Source organism: Apus apus, chromosome 17 (assembly GCF_020740795.1).
Source record: "Apus apus isolate bApuApu2 chromosome 17, bApuApu2.pri.cur, whole genome shotgun sequence".
Lineage (NCBI taxonomy): Eukaryota > Metazoa > Chordata > Aves > Apodiformes > Apodidae > Apus > Apus apus.
This window is the reverse complement of record NC_067298.1, coordinates 9,424,511-9,444,938: the sequence shown is the minus strand read 5'-3', so window position 1 is coordinate 9,444,938 and position 20,428 is coordinate 9,424,511. Positions and strand designations below refer to the sequence as shown.

The following is a 20,428-nucleotide window of genomic DNA, read 5'->3' as shown; positions in this document are numbered from 1 at the left end:
GAGCTGCGTCCTTATTCTTGGCTCTGTGCTCATTGTCTGTGTGTTTTGGCTGAATCACTTATTCTGGCGGTGGTTTCCAGAGCCAGCAGCATCTGGCCCCTGTGTCCCTGACTCCTTTAGCCCTGGCTTTCTCCCTGCCCTGATCCCAGCCCTGCCAAGCTGGCTTTCTCCAGCCCACTGGCTTGCTGCCTTCCAATCCTCCCCACCGTCTGCTGTGTCCTTAGCTATGGATTTGTTTGACACTGGTGGCCAGAGCCAGTTTTCCCTTCTCCAGCCCCCAGATGAGTTGTGTCCTGGGGAGGTGCAGCCCACCCAGTGCCGCAGCCCCAAGCCAGGCCCACCCCGGAGGGGACTGTGTTTCCAGGTGGGGGCACAAAGGGGCTGAGAGGTGAGTAGAAGGGAGGAAGCGCAGAGGGACAGGGGAAGTGCTGACTCCCACCCCTGCCAGGTGGTGAACTGGAGTCATCAGCCACAGCTGAGGGGCTGGGGACGGATGGAGGGATGTGCGGAGCAGGGATGGATGGAGGGAAAGGAGGGGACCAGAGGGTAAGGAGGGGCCCTAGAGTGTAAGTGGGGGAATAAGGGAAAGGGTGAAAGGGAAGGGAGGAATGGGGAAAGGAGGGACAGTGGGAAATGGGGGGAGGGGGAGGAAGGAGGGGTGGATGCAGAAAGAGGGAGGGAAGAAGGGGATGATGGAGAAACGGAAGGAGGGATGAAGGGAGGGAAAGAGGGTATGGGGGCGGGGGGAGGTGGGCTGTCCCCGCCGGCGCCATGTGATGCCCTCTCCTCCCCGGGCTCTCCCGGCTCGGCACGAAGCGTTCCCGGAGCCGCGTCCCGCCGGAGCAGCTACCGCGGCGCCGGTGAGTGCGGGGCTGCGGGAGCGGGACGGGGCTGCGGGCCCTTCCCGGGCCAGGCTGCACCCGGAGAGGGGGGAAACACAGTCCTGAAGTGGCTTCGGGGTGGGGGGGGGGGGGGATGTGGTTCCCGAATTGGGTGTAAAACCCTGAAAGTTTAAAGCCGGAGGGGCTGGGAGATGCCGCCTGCGTGCGGAGCGGCAGCGGTTAAAGCGGGTACTGCTTCATTTCTGTGGCCTCCCCGGAGACAGAGCCGGCCGTGCCTGCGGTGGCTCCTCCGGGGGGGCACGGCACGGGCAGCCCCGGCACGGGCAGCCCCGGCACGGGCAGCCCCGGCACCGGCAGCCGCCTCCGCCCCGGCCCAGAGCTCCCTCGGGCGCAGCCGGAGCTCGGAACCGGTGCCCGGGCCGGAGCGGTTGGCGATAGCTGCCCGGCTGCAGCGGCCCCGCGACCGGAGCTGGGGTTCCCAGAGCCCCATCGGGGTGGAAGCCGAGCCCGCAAACCCCGGCTCTTCATCTCAGGGCTTTTTTTCTCCACCAGGCTGCTCCGAAGCACAAAGGGCATCTCCTGGGCTCTGAGCATCCCTGCCTTCGCTGGTGACTTCTGCACGTTGCGCTGGAAGGAGGGTATTTTTTCCCAGGGGATGCACAATGTGATGGCAGTCGGGGGCTGCCGGTGTGTTTTTTGGAGTAGTGAAGCCCCTGGAGAGGGGAGTGTGAACTCAAGTGAGGCTACCTGAGAAACACCTGACTTGGTTGTTCGGTGAAGTAAAGTAGAGGGGAAAAAAAATAAAAAATAAAACCAGCTGGATCATGTGTTACCATACGAACAGGCAAACGGGGACATGGAGCCTGTCGGCACCTCTCCACACACTAGTTATTCATCTGCTGTGAAAGGTGGGGAAAGAAGAAAAGTGAATTCCAGCCCCGGCAGCAGCGAGCGGGGTGGGTTCCTGACTCCCTGGCTGGCTGTTGCTTAATTGCTTGGCATTTTGTAAAACTTCACCAGCCCCTGACAAGTGATGGTTTTTTTGCAGCTTGTGGAGCTGGGCCTTCCAGACGCAGAGGCTCCTTGGTGGTGTCCAGAGCGTGGGGCTGACCTGCAGCCCTGCTGTCCCCAGCGTGTCCCTCGCACGCCCGGAACCTCCCCAGGAGAGAAGGCAACAGAACGGAGGCCTCACGAGAGTGGGCAAGTGGCCTGCACGGGGCAGGTAAGGCTTTGGGAAGGGCACCAAGGGTGTGGTGTTCCCTGAAAGTGACACTGCTTCAGTCAGGGCACTGAGGAGGAATGTCTCAGCTGGGTTTTGTGCAGCTGCAGTGGATGCCAGTGGCGTGATCCCAGCAGGCAGCTTTGCTGGAGGAGTGTTCCTACATTTCCATCACTGCTGCCCTTTAGTTTCACAAGTGCCAAGTGTTTGGGCTCCCTTCAGAGGCTCATCTGCTGCTGGATTTTAGGGACACCCTTTCAGTCTGTCACATCGTGACCCACGGAACCAGGGACTTGCACTCAGCACCCATCCTGCTGCCATCACACCTCCCCCTGCAGCTGCTCCACGTGGCACCCAGGGGACAGAAATGCTTCTGTGTGTTTATTTCTCCAGCCCCTTGTTGTATTATTGTAGCTGTTGAATATGTTCGTTAAGCTGAATTAATCCCCACCTGGCAGCATTTTCAGCTTCAGCATAATTTATGGAGAGGAAAGGGAATATAAAATACAAAAGGGAAAATAATGCACAAGCCCACAGAGGCTTCAGTGGTATCAGCAGGCTGTGAGCTGTGCAAATGCACGGCTGGAGCGAGCGCTGGGAGCTTGTCATAAGTCAGCTGGGGAGATTGGAAGCCCTGGTTTTAAGGTGGCATTTTAAAAATGACTAGATGATGCAGTCTAGGTCAAAAGTTATCTGGAAGTCTTCATCTCGCTGAAATTAAATGGGGTTTGCATTCAAGGTGTCTTCTAGAAAGAGGATTTGGAATCAAAATCACACTGATTTAATTGCTGTATAGTCACAAACTACTGATGTTCATAGTGAAATGTTTGCTGGGAAAATAGATTGTGTTGAAGGACCAGACTGATGGATCATCAGGCTGGGAAAATGGGCTGTTATGGATGAGTGGAATTTGTGTCTGGTCCCTTTGGAAGATGGGACTTGCAGCTTTTCCTTTATTATGAGGGGAGGTATCATTGCTCATCAGGACAAAACCTCGTTAGAGCCATGCTCAGGGCAGCACTGAGGGGAACTATTTGAGCAGCACAGTAGATGGCATCCACTGACCCAAGACAACTTTCAGATAATTCATTCTCCCCCTCGGTGCCTGTCCAGTGCTGCTGGGTGACATCCCTGTCCTCAGGGAGCAGAGGCTCAGGTCTGCCAGGGCAGGACCTTGCTCAGCCTTGAAGCCCCACAGGAGAGTGGCTTCCCATGGCCCTAGATTGTTCTCAGGAGACATTGAACACGTGGTTGCAACAGATGCTCCTTTTCTCTGTGGCAGTTCTGGCTGGGAATACCTCTGCTCTCTTGGAGAAGTGTGGTGGGTTAAGTTCAGAGGAGGTGGCCTGAGCATGGGATCACAGCAGGGTCCCAGGTGGGCATCCCTGTCCCCCTGCCTTATCCAGCCAGCAGGTCAGTGGGGACAGCAGAGCTGTGAGCATGGTGGGTAGAAGCCTCCCCTTTTGCAGCAGTTGGGTGCAGATGGGAGCGAAGTCCCTGGAAGGCTTTGGCTGTTAAAAATTCAGCAATAGAGGTTGATGCCATAATCAGCCTAGGGGAGACATTCCAACCATCTCTGAGATGTGCAGGTAGGAGGAGTTTTCCCGTCCTCCCTTTCCGAGGATAGTCACTCCCTGGGTGCCACGTCCCATGCAAAAGCTGAGCCACCTGTTTGTGAGGCACTTCAGGGACCGAGATACAATATATCACAGAAGAAATATTTTTAACTATCTGGGAAATACTTAACTAAGGGGATGCTCAGGTGGGACACCACCAGCTGTACCAGAGCCAGGTGAGAGGCACTGATGTGGGGACACATGGCAGGTGCTGGCAGAAGGCAGGTTGGGAGATTCTGGAGCACCCTCCATCAGCTCTTATGGAGTGACAGGTTGTGAACATTCTGCTCATGTCACAGCTAAATGTGTGACACGAAGCCTGTTATCTGAGAGCCCTTCCCAGGAGGACTGCAGCAGGGTCTGGGTGAAACTGGTGGAACTCGCAGCTACTCTGCCTTCATCTCGCCCTTTACGTGGGTGAGCGTGGATGCCATCACTTTCTCCAGGAACAGAAATCTTTGTCTTTGGCATTGACAAAACACCTGACCCAAGCTGGGGCTCTGCTTTCAGTTCTTGCCATCCCCAGCTTCCCTGGTGTCAGATTTCCCCCAATTCCTGCTGCTGTGGCTGCTCAGCAGTGGTGCCTCTTGTGGGGACTCTCCAAGCTGCGCTGACTTTACATTCAATACAAAATGGTCCTTTCTTGGATGATGTCAGGAGAACCTGAAAGCTGCAGGTGGCCAAAAGCAACACAGCAAACCCAACCTGGGTGATTTGGAAAGCTGTGTTAAATCCTTACAATGCTGGAGTTACTGCTTGGGAAGCAGCACGTGTCCCCCGAAGCACAGGAAAGGTGAGCTACAGGCAGGAAAGAAACTGGGACAAAAAATGCCCTTTTCTGGGCAATGACTGAAGGAATGTGGGGGCGGCTGCAGAGGAAAGCAACATCAGTGTCACGTGTGTCAACAGTTTTACAGTTCTTCTGGTAAAATATCTTACCTTGTGGAGAGGAAAATAGCAGGTCATTATATAGGTGGCAGGAGAGGGACTGCTGGGTGGATGCTGCAGGAACACAATATAAAGGGATGGTATGAACAGGAGAGTAGGGAAAGACCAGCTACACAGTCACACCAAGCTTCACCTGGGAATAATCCCTGGCCTGGGGAAGGGTGGAGAGAGAGTGAGACTGAGTCTGTTCCCCATGCTGAGCAGGGCAGGTAGCTGATGTCCTCCTGAGGCCACTCTGGGCTGGGCACCAAGCTGTGCTCCTCTGACCAGGTCACTCTGCCTGTGCCTGGTCTTAGGCTGCTCCATGTCCTGTGTGGCTTTTCCTACCCTGTCTGCTGGGACATTTACTGTTAAATCCTGGATTTGGCAGTGAACCTTGCTAAAATAAGGGTAGTAGAGAGATACCACCAGCAGCATCTGAGGAGTAGTGTCCCAAACTGCTTAAGCAAAGCTGGATGGAGCAGATGCTGTGTTTGGTAACTGGGTGTAATACAGCTATGAGGGGCTCTGGGGTTGTTAAGAGGTTTGCCTGAGGTGTGGATGGTACAGCCCTTCTCTGCTTTCTTTAGTACATTGTTTTGGTACTCAGAGGCTTTGCAGTAGAGGTGGTTTCTAAGCAGGGAAGGGGGATGCAATCCACTGGATGACAAGGTGCCTGCTTCATCCTAGCAATCATATTTAATCTCACTGTGGGGACAGAGGGCTCAGTGGCTGTGGCTGGCACATGCAACCTGCCCAGCGTGCTGCTTGTTTGCAGCTTTTGGTGTTCAGAGACACCAATGGCACTTGAGGGGTTTCTTGCTTTCTCTCCTTTATCACACTCAAGGTGCTTATGAAAACATTCCAGCTGCCAGTGCTGGCGAGAGGAGCTGTGGCAAGCAGCTCCATGGCCCTGGTACCCAGGGCTTGGCTCTCCCCCCACCAACACGGGGGAGGCAGAAGAGTTTTAATTAGCTCTTGATGCTATTTTTTACCTCCTGACACTGCTTAATTTAGCACAAGCTGTCATGAACTGATCGTTGATGGGAAAAGAAGGAAACGGGGGCGTTGGCCCCTCTGCTGAGCAGCCTCATCTCCTGAAACCTGGGCTGGTAAATGGGGCTTGTTCCTACACCTTCTGTTGCAGTAAAAGTTTATAGCCTAGAGAAATTTCATGCACTGGCCTTCATAATTCATGGCTTCTGCAGGGCTGAGGGAAAGGCTTACACTACATTTGTCACTTCTGTTGGTACCCATTCCATTTAAAACAACATAAATATCTGATGGGGAAGGTGCCTGAGGTGCTTGCTGCTGGCAGGACACAGAGACTTTGAAAAGCCATCGTTGTGCAAGGAAGAGGCTTATTCTCCTCTTTTTAATATACAAGGCCATCTCAGGACTTTGTGCCATCTTAAATGACAGGAGGAAGTAAAAAAGAACCAACTGTTAAAGATTTACTACTCCCCTAGACCAGTGCCCCCTTGGTCCTGGTGTGGGGTGGGTGCTGGCAGCTGAGCCAGCTGCTCTCCTCTGGCCATCCCAGATGTGGTGACATTATGTTGCCTTCTCTGTCCTGCTGCTGGGTCTGCTCAGGCTCCCCCTGCACAAGCCAAGTGGAGCAGAGGGAAGCCCCACACTGAAGCCAGAAGAGGGTCACTGGACTGGGGCTACTGGAGTTGATGTATTTAGGATATAAAGGGCAACCTGTGATGTACAGCACACAGAGGGTGATGGGCAAGCACTGCTCTACACTGCCCACAGCAAGGAGGTCTCTGCAGACCTGTAGCAAAGGCCCCAGCTGGTTCCTTTTACAGCACCAGATATTGCCCCCTTTCATTCTGCCTTTGTAGCATTTTGTAGGGTATTGAAACCAGCAGTTTGACTCATGTGCCTGACTGTGAGCACTGACATGCTATGAGAGAGGTGAATGTTGTATGTCAGCTTTGAGGGTGCTGGGAACAGCTCTGAGAAGGAGAGGGCTCAGCCACTGTCAGTGATGTAAATTTTTTTTCATATATATGTATATTTCAGACTGGAGAGCTGGACTTGGGTGCAGGGGCAATACTGCCAGCTCAGAGCTTCAGTTCCTATTTCCCTCCTCAGAAATGCACTTTGTGTAACATTTTTCTACGAAACCACAGGGTAGGAGCGGCTGGTGTGTGGATGTGGAGCTGAACCTGCCATCCACCAGTCCCTGTGTCCTGCATGTGAGTCAGGGGGAGGTGGAGAGCCAAGGCTGAGCCCTCTCCTACAGTCCTGTACCTCTTTCCTGCCTGCTGCCAAAGCCAATCCACTCCCAGCTTCTCCCTGAGCCTCCCAGCAGCCAGAGCATCCATTGAGGACTCTCCTTGCTGTGACACTTGCCTCATGGTTGGTCTGCCAGATCCTGAGCTTCCCACCTTCACAGCCAACCTCGCAGATTTTCTGCTTGCCAAAGAGTTGCTTCAGCTGGAGTTGAAAGAGGTAAGAGCCTCAAACACCAAGGAGAATGAGACGTGGGCGGGATGTGCTCTGTAAGAGGTTTGGGGAGATATTTGTGGATCCAGAAGGACCATGTGAATGAGGACTAGCTGTACACACACAGGCTGTGGGAGCAGCAGCATGTGAGCTGGAACCAGGGGAGCTGTTTCATCAATTATTTTGTTTGTTGAAAGTTGCTGGCATCATCCAAAGCCATTAGTGGGAATGAGCAGGAGTGGAGGTATTGCCCCTGTGAGAGCAGGGGTGTGGGCACAGTGGAGGTGCTCAGTGCAGGGAAGTCACTGGTTAGAGGGCTGGGGTGGGGAAATAAATCTCAGTTGAGCTCCGACCTTGGGATTATCACTTGATCTTCTTGTATGTAGTTGCTAGAGCCCAGCTCCTCAGGAACATCCTTGCTAACCTGGTCCAGGCGCACTAGGCATGTTTTGAGCATTCCACAGCAAAAAGACCAGTGCATGGTAAATAAGGAGAGGGAAGAGCAGCTGTGGGTCAGCCTGGGGGGTTTGCTCAGCAGGCTGTGGGGTCAGAAAAGCCAAAAAGATGGTATTTTCCATAGAGTATTTTCTTTATGCTTGCACTGCCATGAAAAGCTTCTTGATCAAGCTTAAAAAAAATAACTTGGATCAGAAACAAAACATGGGAAGTGCCAGGAAAAGGGAGAATTACTCAGAAAAAAATGTGGAAATCAAGTTTAAAACACCAATCTTCTGCAATCCCACTCATAAAATTAGTTATTGGTGAGCATCAGTGTGTGTGTGGGTCACACCTCTTTTCTTCTGATTATTTTTCAGATGCTCCTTGTGCCTGATGACAAGGAAAAATTAATACGATTGACTTCTGTAGCTCAATCTAGCTTTAAATAACTGATAACCAGTACTATCTCCTTTTTATTTTTATTTTAAAAAAACCTCTTTGAAGAGGCTGTGGGCCCAGCATGCTGGGTTGGCTCAATCCCCTGTCTTTCTGGGGCTGTGCTGGCCGGGCAGCCCAGGGGAAGCTTTCAACTCCAGTATTGATCCTTTTGAAGTTTATGGCTACTGGTAGTCACAGTTACTACTGCTTGTTCAAACTGCCATGAGATGGACTGTTTCATTTCTTAATATCAGGCTGAACCTCCTCCACATCAAAAAGATTTATTTCTGTACTTAATTTTTCCAATATATAATTTCTGTCTCAGAAATGGAGCTGGCGTTTCTCTATGACACTAGTGGAGCTCTGTAAAGCTGCTGTACATTTTTTTTGTCTTCCAATGTACCACATGAGATGGTGGGTGCTGGCAGCCCAGGACAGGGCTCCTGGGAACCCCACAGACCAACTCCAGCCCACATTCCCTTTGGACATTTCCCTTTCCATGTACCAGCCCAGGAGACGTTACTGCTCTCTGCAGCCATCCCTGCTCTCCTTTGCCCGTTATATGGAAGCAGAGGGGCCTTGTGTTTCTCTCCTGCCTGCAATACACCTTTTCCAAGCTCCAGGAGGGGCTGTTCCTCCACAAGCCGTAACTCCAAAACCAAGATGATTGTTCCAAATTGCCCAGTTTTCCAGGCTGGGTTTGTGGAACTGCTTCTTCTGGGTCCCAGATGGAGCAGTGGGTGCTGCACACACCACCTTCTCCTCTTCACCTCTGCTGAGCTGCATCCTCCTTACCATGTGCTCCTCACCCTGTGGAGCAGCAGGTGGGGGCAGCTGGATAGAGGCTGCATCAGGCACGTGTCAGTTTAGGACCGGAGCATTTGCATCCCTTAGGTGCTCCATCAGCTCGATGAGAACCACTGAAATCTTCTGCCACCAATTTTCTATTCCATTGTGGTTATTAATTACTAGATTTGGCTGTTCTGGATTTGCCCACGAGGGAGCCAGGATGAGGTGGTGCTGTCTAAAGGAGGGTGATGATGGGGAGGTGGCCCCTGCCAGCCCTTGGACCTGCCTGGCTGAGCGCTGGCAGCTCTGAAAAGTTTAGCTCGGAGCCACTCTCCTTGACCTATTTATTTTTGCCCATGTTCATGGCCTGCATTGTGCCCTGAGGAATAGATCATGCTGCTTGAAGGCCCTTTATTTTTAGCCAGCCCGGTTTTCTTGTTACAGCTTAGTGGGAACTGGTCTTTTCAGTCCAGCTCCACCAGAGCTTGCTCTCCTGCATTGGCCAGCTCTTTCCCAGGTCCCTGCTGTTCTTTGTATGTTGATTACTCACTCAGTGGGTTTCCTGCCCCCTTCCACCAGGCTTCATTCCTCCTTTATGTTCTGCTTAGCCTCTCCCCCTGCCCAGGTCCCTGCCTTAACCTCCGATTTCCCTCTGCCCTTGGCTTCTGATGGGCACCAGGTTGCCAGCCTTTCCTCCTGCCTGCTCTGATAACCTTGGCTGTGCTTCCCCTCCTCACAAATGGCAGGAAATTGGAAATGCTGCTCTAGCCTCACAAAAATCAATAGCTGCCTCCTTGGCCTGGCATGGCCCTGCTCTGCCTACCTTTATCCAGGGCAGGAGGGGGGTTGTTTTCTGCTGAACTCAGAGCAGTGATTTATTGATTCAACTCATCCTGTCCCGGCAGCTGACCAGCAATACATTTATTTTTCCCAGTCCATCCATGTAGCTCAGAGTAGTGGCTTGTGCTTGGAGTTTGGTCATGAAGGGGTAGGCTCAGAAATCAGGACCAGGGTAATACCTTCTTTTTGTGACTGTGGAGCAGTAGGTAAAGTCTTCGACTCACTCCTAGACCTTGGTGAACTGTGTTAGCAACACTAATATCCATTTCATTTTTCAAAGGAGTCAATCCCAGCAAGGGCCATGTGCAGTTTCCATCAGTAGCTATGGCTCTGAGACAAAAAGAAATCCAATATGAGGACTGCAGGCTACACTGCAGACTGCCTTTATTATTCCCTGGACTGCTACCAGAAGGCACAGTGTGATCGAAGGAGCAGGAACAGTTTTGAAGTCCTATTTCTTGGAAATCTTTGGGGCTATATTAATTTAATTTAAAATACACCTTCTGTTGGAAACCAAACAGCATCACCTTTTCAGCTGTAGGAAGGACAACACAATTGGTAAAGGTTACTGGGGAGTAAATCCTTGCTGAAAATCAAGCCAGCTCCTGCTTGTGTCCTTGAAAAATCTTTCTCTTGGGAGGTCTGTTAATTCTCCAGGCTCTGGACATGGGAGAAGGTTTGTTCTGAGTGGCTGCACCATCCCTGCCACCCAGCCCCCCCGTGAGGTGATGTGCCAGCAAGGCAGCAACAGGATCACTCTCTAATGCATCCTTGATTACAGGGAAATTGAGGTGTAAGAGAGAAAAGAAATGAGGCAATTGAGAGGTGTGACTCTGACACCTGCCCCCTCTCCCTGCTGCTACTATTGCTCCAATGACCAGTTTAAATTATGCCAAATGGGGGTATTTTCCAGTGCCTGGCGTGGATGGACAAGAAATCACAGGAAATACTCAGCTATTTCCCTCTGAATGGCTTTGTCTGCAACTCCACATATTCCCTACTTTGTTTTTTTTGTCTTCTTATTAACAAAAAATGTACACGGAGGATGTTTGTTGATCATATATGAGCCAAGAATAGATTCCTGCTCCTTTTACCATTTTGGCACCAAAATGCCAAGAGGGATGAGACAGCCTGTAGTAAATACTGTGAGTTAGGGAGAAGAATGGATGAGCCAGAAGATCTGTGTGGGGGTGGTCATATTGCTGGATCAAATGGGATATATGAAGAGATGGGAAATGGCATGTTCCCACCCAGTGAAGGGATAAAGTGGTGTCCTGACATCTACAGCTTTGTGCTGGTCTGTGCTCTTGACAGTAAGGCTCTCCTCAGGCTATCAAGGTGCAGGTCTACCTCTGCAGGATGGGATTCTATGCCGTATAACTACCAGTTCTTCTTTAGCTGCTGCCTCCTAATTCCTCAGGAAAAAAATATAAATCTGACCATCTCCTCAGCTTATCTTGCTCTTCACTCTCCTAGCAAGGAGGTGTCCCTCCCAGAGTCTTATCCTGCTTTTCTTGGGCTGAGGGAAACATTAAATAAGAACGTTAAAAATGAGGCTAGTTAGCAAAGGCAAAGGTGGAAAGCTGCCGAGAGCATGAGCTGCAGCATTTGCTCAGCTGTGTGTAAGTGACAGCACCCCCCTTCCTGTAGGTCGGTACCTTCTGGGAACCAGCTCAGTGTGAACGTAGGAAGAGCCAAATCCTTACTTTCACATGGAAAGGAATTGTCAAAGCTGTTGTAGCTCTTGAGGGTGCAAGTACATCTGCTTCCTACCAAGAGGTACGTGTCTGCTTTGGGCTCAGGGTAGGATGCAATAATAAAAGTCTCTCTCTCCCTTTCTTTCACTCAAGAATTTGCAGCCCTTCCAGCAGCAATCCCTGCTTTTCTCTTAGACCTGCCCAGAGCAGAGAGCTGGAGGCAGCTCCGGAGCAGCCAGGCCTTGGGCATCACATTTCTTTGGTCAATGCAGTTATTTGGACTTCACAGTAACTACAAATTTCCTTCACATCATTCTTGTAGGAAACCTGCTGCATGATCGGCCCAGGACAGGGCTGTCATGGAGTTGATGTGGTTGGTGTGTTTGTGCTGTGGAAGTGCCGGGGTGGGCACTGGGACAGCACAGAGCTCCCCAGGAGCACCCAGCCCAGCAGCAGGAAAAAACCCTTTGGAGGCTTTTGAGTGTAAAATTACAAGCTGTGAGGGCTTCTGGCATCTGTGAGGGTTGCTGTAAGCAAGTGTTATGTGTTTACAGCAGAGGTACAAGAAGAAAAGCCCTGCTCCAGCTCACTCGCCAGCCAGCTGTGTCAGCACAGCCAGCTGTCACCTCCTGGCCCAGGCAGGAGCCACCTCACCACGTTTAATCACTAAATCCCACCAACTTTGCTGCAGTGATAACAATAATGAGATTTCTCTTCCATAGACCCTGTCCTGCAGCTCATGCCATGATAGCAAACACGAGCTGGGTGCAGGCAGGATGGGGATATTCCTGTTTTGGTTCAGGGGCTGGTACCTGGGGAGCTGTACAATAGACATACCCCAGTCCCATTGCTTAGCAAGCATTATTTGGGGAATAGGTGTTTCAAATGAAATGTGTGTTTAGGAGGACTCTGCCCTCCTTCCCAGGCAGTGGAGCTGCTGTGCTCTGCACCCAGCCTCCTCCCATTCATTGTCCCTTGAAACTTCACATGGCACGAACAAGCCCTATGCAATTTAAAGAGAGCTCGAGGACAATGCATCCTGCTGCTAATGTGTTTAAATTTGGTACCTTTTGTTGTCTAGCTGGATTTATTTTTTTTTCCCTATTGTTTGCAGTGCTGCACAACAGCAAAATGTGCCTTGCAAAATGTACATGGCATGGCACTTATCTGTGACTCACACTGTGTTTATAAAAGCAGTCAATGGTGCTATCTCCCACTCCCCAGAAGAGCATCTCTCACACAAATCTTTTCCTTATTATTGTTATTCCTCTAATCTTTCATTTCTGTGGCTTTTTCCACGTGTGTGTGTGTCTCCCATATTAATTGCACTTTGCTCTGATTTCTGGTGACATTTCATCAGTCTGCAGGCACTGTGAGGATGCCACAAGTTAGTAAAAATACAAAAAAAAAAAAATCCATCCCTAAGCAATATGAGGGATGAGGGAAGATTTTTCACCTCCTTGTATAATGTTTTCCCAGGACCTGACAGCAGCTCTCTGACCACAAGGCACAAGCTGGGTTGGGACCAGCTCAGTCTCTGTGTTCAGTCAACACCGGCGCTGGTGCCTCAGATCCAGCAAACACAATAAACAGCAAAAAAAAGGCAAGTTATTGTGTCTTGGTGTTTGATGATGTCACTCAGTGTGTATAAACATAATAATTTTTTTGCAAAACTGGTATCTTAATCCTCTGATGGGTACATCCACCCTGCAAGAGGCAAAATGGCAATCCTGGGGTAGCAGGGTGGACCAGAGCTCCTGGGATAGTGGGGTTGGTCTGACAGTTAAAAGTACTTTTGTTGATCCATGAATGTGGTGTCCATGAGCAGGCTCCGTATCTCCAACAGGCTGAGGAGATATGCTTGTGCTGCTGCTGGTAGATAAGGCTCTGAAGGTGGCAGATGCTGCAGTTCTGCTACATCCTTGGGGAGACAAGTGCTGGAATCAGCTGGAGCAGCAGGAATTCACCTGCAGCAAATAAAAGGGAACTAATGAGCTGCTCCTGGATGGGCCCAGCCTGTGACAGTCCCTCCTAGTGCCAGCACATCCACGAGTACCAAGCCAACATGGAACACCAGTCAGGTGGGGTTTGGTTTAAACCCTTCTTCTGACAGGATGAGAGAAAGTGGCCTCAAGTTGCATCAAGGGAGGTTTCTATTGGATATTAGAAGATACTTTTTCACGGACAGCATTATCAAACACTGGCACAGGCTGCCCAGGGAGAAGGTTGAATCACCATCCCTGGGAGTGTTTAAAAGAGGTGTAGATGTGGTGCTTAGGGACACAGTTTAGCACCAGGCTTGTTGAGTCAGACTAACGGTTGGACTCAATGATCTCAAAGGTCTTTTCCAACCAAAATGATTCCATGATCTGTCAGGGCCCTCTGTATCTTGGAACGGGCTGCCTGGGGAAGCAGTGGAGTCACCAGCCCTGGATGTGTTCCAAAAAGCTGTGGACATAGCACTTCAGGACATGGTTTGGTTGGCATGGTGGCGTTGGGGTGAGAGTTGGACTTGACGATCTTCAGACGTCTTTTCCAACCTTCACGATTCCGTGATTGTTTCGACAGCTCATTTCAGCTCAACCCCTAAATAAGCAATTAAGGCGCCATTAAGGCAAAGCTTTGACTCACCCATTCCCCCCCCGAAAAGCAGTGGACATCTGGGTGGTGACAGCCATGTCCCCTCTCCCACAGCCGCCCCGTTCCCCGGGGATGAGCGCCTGCAGCAGGAAGGCGCTGACCCTGCTCAGCAGCGTGTTCGCCGTCTGCGGCCTCGGCCTCCTCGGCATCTCCGTCAGCACCGACTACTGGCTCTACCTGGAGGAGGGCATCGTGCAGCCCCAGAACCAGACAGCAGAAATCAAGCTGTCCCTGCACTCGGGGCTCTGGAGGGTCTGCTTTCTGGCAGGTATGGCCTCCCTCCCAAAAAACGTCCCCTGTAAGGTGGTGTTTGCTGCGTGTCGGCATCGTCCTGCAGGGAAAATAGGGTTTTTTAGAGGCTGTGCCCATCTTTGCTTCCAAACTTGGGCACAGCCTGAGTAATGCCATCACCCCATGCCCAGCTTTAGTAGCCAGATGGATAAATGTGCCTTTTCATGCAGGTTTTGGGTGAGTTTGCTGCTGCTGTGCCAGACCCTGCTGCTCCCCCGTCCTGCTCCGTCCCAGCGCCTTGGGCGGCAGCTCCAAACTTTCCTTTTTGATCCTGCAACATTTGGATTCAGGTCAGCTGGACTGTTCCCTCTGTCCCTGCCAAGTCTGATGAAGTGATTTGGCTGCAGGGATGGAGTTGAACAAAGCTCAAGGGAATGGGAATCTCAAAGTGACCCATCTGAAATGTCATGAAGTTTCAACCACTGCTTGGAAACGGGGGAGCAAAGAGCTCTGATACCTCCCCCAGGATCATCTTAAATCCTCTGGCTTCAGGGGTCACGTTTTTGTGAACAAAGGTAGCCGAGCTGTTTTTCTTCAGACCAAACATTGACACCCAGATGGAAGTAGAGCAAAAAGCAGAATATTTTTTATTATGCATGCACAGAAATTAATTTTAAAGCCACTCTCTTCCCCACCAAAACTATACAGACAAACCCACTGCAGGTGTGACTTGGTCTGTCTTTGCTGCAGGGGAAGAGCGTGGCCGGTGCTTCACTATCGAGTACGTCATGCCCATGAACATCCAGCTGACATCTGAATCCACAGTCAATGTCCTGAGTAAGTGGTTTGGTGGGGTCTTGCCTTTTGTGTCCTGCAAAGCACCAGAGGGTCATTAGGGATCTTCCCAAGAAACCCCCTTGAGGCCTTGCTGAAGGAGCTCCTTCTTCCCTGGCAGTGCATCCGAGGATGCAACTACATGTTTTACTATGTGAGCCTCCCGATGTGCTCCCAGGCTTCTGGGGACATCCCTTGCCAATGGCAGGATGCTCACGGAGGCTCTAAGCTGTACAGTTGCCTCTCACTGGCTATTCAGTGCTGATGTTTATGCAAGTGTTTGGCTTTATATGTCTCCTCTCTGTAATTTGCAGCTGTATTTATTCAGTTGCAGTCAGTTTTACACTGAATTAGAGATGGGCTAATTAAGGATGGAGTGTCACAGCTCTCACAGTAATTTCTGCAGTCATTTTTTATTTAATAAACAGAAATGTTCAGCAAACATTTTTTCAGTGACTTCAGAAAAAAATGCAGGTTATCATGGTTTTTTCTTATGTAGCACTCTTGGAAATACCAACACTAACAGGTATTTCCACAGCCAGACAGAGTTGCCTCTTGACTCAGCTCATTAGCAAAGACACAGAAGAGAAGGGAAGCCCTGCCAGGGCCTGGGGAGCAGGGCAGGGGCACGCATATCAGCCAGGAGAGAGGAAGGACACAAGGTGGTCAGAGAGCAACACGGCTGGAGCCATTTCACCCAGCCAATCCCCTTCCTTGTGCTGTGTGTGGAGGACTGACCTGCCCTTGTTTTCCTCTGCTCCTCTCCACCCAGAGATGATCCGCTCTGCCACTCCCTTCCCTCTGGTCAGCCTTTTCTTCATGTTCATCGGCTTCATCCTGAGCAACATTGGCCACATTCGGCCTCACAGGACTATCCTTGCCTTTGTCTCAGGGATATTCTTCATCCTGTCAGGTAAGTTTTGCTAGGCAGCTTTTCTCCTGAAAATCCTGGAGCAGGCAGCACATTTGCTGTTGCAGCTGCTGATGCTCTCCTGACTCACTGTGGTGGTTCCTGGTTGGAGTCATCACCCACAGGGGCTCCCTGCTCAGGCTTAGCAGGATGAAAAATCAACCTGTACAAGACTGGTTTGTGGCAGGTGGGAGGAGACACAGAGGCAGCACCCACCACCCCCATGTGAGCAGCTGCTGGGGGAGAGGAACCTTTCTCTCTCAGTTACAGTAGACATCTGAAACTTCAGACTGCTCAGCCAGGATGTTTCCAGATGAGACAAGTGAATGTTTTATTCATGGTGTTGTGCCAGTGTTAAACAAGTGTCTGTGACAGCCAAGCTTTGAAGGCAGCTTCGACCTGTCACACACAGACTTGCTTGAGCAGGTAATGGTTGGAGTGAAATGAGAGGAGAGCCCTGGGTGAGCTCAGCAGGAAAGCAGCCTCTTCCCCCAGCTATTCCAAGTACACTTTCCACCATTTCACACTTTCACCCACAAGTCAGGTCTTAAAGGAAGGTGCTTCTTCAGCAGCTTCATCCCTGAAGCATTTCCCACTTGTCTTTCTCTTTGGTTTCTCCCCAGGTCTGTCTCTGGTGGTGGGGCTGGTTCTCTACATATCCAGCATTAATGACGAGATGCTGAACAGGACCAAGGACTCAGAAACATTCTTCAATTACAAATATGGATGGTCGTTTGCCTTCTCTGCCATCTCCTTCCTTCTCACAGAGGTACCTGGAAGCTGTCACATCCCTGTAGCAAGTGTATCTCATTCTCAGGGTGGGGGGCATTGAGGCTTGAGCAAAAAGAGGACTCGGATAGGGCTTAAGGGTAGACTGTGAGGACAGATTAGTAATATATAATATGGTAGGAGACATATACAGTAGGGACAGACCCCAGGCCTGGAGTCCTCATGGGGGATTTCACCATGATTTGGTGCCAAGTGTGAATGCAGAGGAGGAGATCCCCCTCTACTCTGCCCTGGCGAGGGTGCATCTGAAATATGTGATCAGTTCTGGGCCCCTCAGTTCAAGAAGGACAGGGAACTGTTGGAAAGAGTCCCATGCAGAGCCACAAAGATTATTAAGGAAGTGGAACATCTCCCTTATGAGGAAAGGCTGAGGGAGATGGGTCTCTTGAGCTTGGAGAAGACTGAGGGGCAACACCATTTATGTAAATAAATATGTAAAGGGTGAGTGTCAGGGGGATGGAGCCAGGCCCTTCTCAGTGATGTCCAGTGATAGGACAAGGGGCAATGGGTGCAAACTGGAACACAGGAGGTTCCATGTAAACATCAGAAAAAACTTCTTTACTGTGAGAAGGACAGAGCCCTGGGACAGGCTGCCCAGAGAGGCTGTGGAGTCTCCTTGGCTGGAGACATTCCAGCCCGCCTGGACACGTTCCTGTGTGATGTGCTCTGGGGGATCCTGCTCTGGCAGGGGGGTTGGGCTGGATGATCTTTCCAGGTCCCTTCCAACCCCGACCATTCTGTGATTCTCTGAGGTGCGGTTGTGCCACGTTACTGTGGCACGGGGCGGTGAGGTGACCGACTGTCCTGAGGAGCAGGAAAAAAAAAAAAAGCAGCTTATTTTGTTGTCCTGTTCTGGCGGCAGTGCAGAGGGCAGCAGGGCGAGGGTCAGGCCGTGTCTCTCTCCCGCAGAGCGCCGGGGTGATGTCTGTCTACCTGTTCATGAAGCGCTACACGGCCGAGGATCTTTACCGGCCCCACCCCGGCTTCTACCGGCCCCGCCTCAGCAACTGCTCCGACTACTCGGGGCAGTTCCTGCAGCCGGACGCCTGGGCCCGGGGCCGCAGCCCCTCCGAGATCTCCAGCGAGGCCTCCCTGCAGATGAACAGCAACTACCCTGCTCTGCTCAAGTGCCCCGACTACGACCAGATGTCCTCGTCCCCGTGCTGAGTCCCACCACCCCAGCCACGTGCTCCCACACTCACCGCCTCCTGACTCCATTTTGGTTTGCTTTGGTTGGGTTTTTTTCAGGCTGCTCTTTCCAGGCCGTCCCCTATTTAAAGCAGCGTAAATATAACCACAGAGATGGGTTATGTAACCAACAATGTAACCTAGAGAATTGGGATATTTTCCTTTCTTTCTTTCTTTCTTTTTTTTTTTTTTCACTTACCTGCAGAACTAAAACTCTCTCCAAAGCCCTTTTCTTTCAGCTCATCCCGCTGAGCAAACAGCAGTTCTGCCTGGGGGATAAATCCAGGACTGGACTCAAGAGCAGAAAAAAGAGACTAGAGTAGAACTAAGGGGTTGGGAAAAAAAAGAAAAAAAAAGAAAAAAAAAAAGTGTATTCTTTTGTTTTGGTAATCTGCAAAAGTTTGTGCATTTGGCTGTATCGTTTAACTACAGATTAACTGGCCTAAGGGCCAGCAGGCATAAAAGATTTGTGTAAATTTCTAGGAAGTAGCCATAGTTAGAAAAAGATACATTTCGTTTTGATTCAGTATTTACTGATGGATATTGCTCCATGCTGGATATCACTTGTAACCAGGCTGTCCTGGGAAATAGCCATCTTTCTGCACTGTACCTCAGCAGGACACCAGCAGGTGGTTGTTTCTCTACAGCCACTTGCAAACTGTTCCTTAAATATCCTGTGTTAGGCTGGAGACCCTGCAGCCCTGGGGTGTCTAGGCTGTTGGGTGGGTCACCACCCGCATTTCCTCCCCCATCCCACAGACTGGAGGTCTGAAGAGCAACTGTGAGAATTTCAGTGCAACGTCGAGTGGGAAACTACCTACAACCTTCCCTTAGGGACAGGATTTAGGGGATATTCTGGGCAGAAGTGTAAGTTGTTTTGGTGAAAGGTGAGATCCCAAAGCAAAGTGATGTAGCTGAAGTTAATGGCACAAGTGCACCGTAGCAAAGTAGTTGGCTTATATTTTATTTTGGCAAGAAAATGGTATTTGAGCTGCTTTTTTGGTGTATATGTGAATAAATCTTATTTTGAGGTTTTAAGTTTTAAAATTTCATATGATGTTTGAGTGTTTTGGTCTCAGCTGCCAGGGTGAGAACATCACTCTGATGGAAAACAAGGGGCAGGGAAGGACAAGGCTGTGCTCCCTCATGTTCCTGTACAAGCCACGAGCTTGTCACCTTGCAGGAGAGTCTTCTCCAAACTTAATTTCTGTTCTTGTTATTTTAAAGCTTTCTGAAAATTTCCTTTCTGCAAAACAAAACCCTCCAGGGATTCTTAGTATATTTGAGCTTGTTTTGTCTTCCTGTAACTAAAACCAAGAGAATAGATGTGCTTTTAACCTCATTTGTAGCAAACTGTGTAACGAATTTTGCACCTCTTTGTTAATATTTAATATTTACTATTTATTGTTTACTATTTACTATTTCTTATTTATAAACTACTCCAAGTAGGGTCCACATCCTGGCACAGCACCACTATTTGCACCAACTCTGGCACCTGTCCCATAGGATCTCACTGCAGGTCTATGTCCAGCCAGCTCTGGAACAGGATTCTTTCCTCTCCAGTTCCTTCAGATAAGCAAGTAAAGCATATCTTGTGTATATCTAGTGTCACAGACTCCTAATTTGTTAAGTTTTAAAACCAGGGCATCTTTTTGTAGGCGCAGTTGTATTTACCCTTAGTTTCTGTATTACCCTTGGGCATTTGTTTTCTCATTTTAAAGCCCAGTTTGTAAGTGCTACCTGACAGCTTCACTGCTGGGAAGGTTCAGGCATTACAGCACAACCCAGCCCCATCATCCCGTGACAAAGCTTGTTGGTTCTCATCTGTTCTCTCCACCAAGGTAAACCATCAGTTTTCTGCTGGAATCTCTGTTCAGTGTGAATTAGGCTCCAAGAAAGTGCTGGGGTTCACAAGTGATGACCTTGTGTTTCCCAGAGCCCAATCCAGTTTGCTTAGCTTGATGTTTTGGTGGTTTCTGGTGGATCAAAGACAGACAGTTGCCTTCATATCTTCCCTTTGATGGATCCTTTAAATTCCAGTCCTCCTTGGAAGGGAAACCTTTGGGCTCACCAGGATCACTGATGCTCAGATGTGTGAGGGCTGACTCCACACAGCTGCATTCCCCCACGCCAGGGAGTTTAGTAATTTAGTACAGTTAATCCTGTGCAGTAATGACCCTGCACCCGAGTGGAATTTCCCTTTGTACTGATTAAATACAGAATTGTTAATTTTATAAAATGTCTTCCTGTATGAGCAGAAGATGTGAAAAAAAAAACCTCTATGCCTTCCCCAAGGCACCAGAAAGTTTAGCAGAGTTTAGGGACAAATTAGAAAAGTAATTATTTTAATTCATTGGAGAGATTGTCATCATCTGCCTGCATTTATGGGCCCAGGAGATCACACGTTCACCCAGTGAGTGCAAGTCTTCAAGGCTGAAGTCCTTAAATTTGCCACCACTGAGGCTGATGGGACGAGTTGAGCTGCTCGTGGGCCCATAGGAAGATAATTGTTCATCTGATGCTTCACAGAAAGTTGTTTGCACTTAGAAGCAAAAACAAATAATTATTTGCAT

The 20,428-nt window shown here is 50.1% G+C and overlaps 1 protein-coding gene across 15 annotated transcripts; it reads left to right on the top strand.

The window, feature by feature from the left end:
- The first annotated feature begins 213 nt into the window (after nt 1-213).
- Nucleotides 214-19,192, top strand: CACNG5 (calcium voltage-gated channel auxiliary subunit gamma 5). 15 transcript variants are annotated; one of them, XM_051635277.1, is made up of 11 exons: nt 214-388; nt 1,395-1,798; nt 1,891-2,064; nt 6,746-7,067; nt 7,448-7,543; nt 12,743-12,866; nt 13,958-14,171; nt 14,885-14,971; nt 15,741-15,881; nt 16,502-16,647; nt 17,577-19,192. In XM_051635277.1, the coding sequence occupies exons 7-11, from the start codon at nt 13,976-13,978 to the stop codon at nt 17,832-17,834; spliced, it is 828 nt and encodes a 275-aa protein (XP_051491237.1). In that variant the 5' UTR covers nt 214-388; nt 1,395-1,798; nt 1,891-2,064; nt 6,746-7,067; nt 7,448-7,543; nt 12,743-12,866; nt 13,958-13,975; the 3' UTR covers nt 17,835-19,192. The 15 variants fall into 15 exon arrangements, with proteins under 15 accessions (XP_051491237.1, XP_051491232.1, XP_051491235.1 ...); XM_051635272.1 differs by having other exon boundaries at nt 7,448-11,345; XM_051635275.1 differs by having other exon boundaries at nt 1,687-1,798; nt 7,448-12,866.
- The last annotated feature ends 1,236 nt before the right edge of the window (nt 19,193-20,428 follow it).

What these genes read in the sequence shown, in the direction of transcription:
- CACNG5 (XM_051635268.1), top strand. Translation starts at nt 13,940, where the DNA reads ATGTCCCCTCTCCCACAGCCGCCCCGTTCCCCGGGGATGAGCGCCTGC. An exon ending in GAGGGTCTGCTTTCTGGCAG is followed by an intron (nt 14,172 to 14,884) that starts GTATGGCCTCCC and finishes TCTTTGCTGCAG; the next exon opens with GGGAAGAGCGTGGCCGGTGC. An exon ending in TCTCCTTCCTTCTCACAGAG is followed by an intron (nt 16,648 to 17,576) that starts GTACCTGGAAGC and finishes TCTCTCCCGCAG; the next exon opens with AGCGCCGGGGTGATGTCTGT.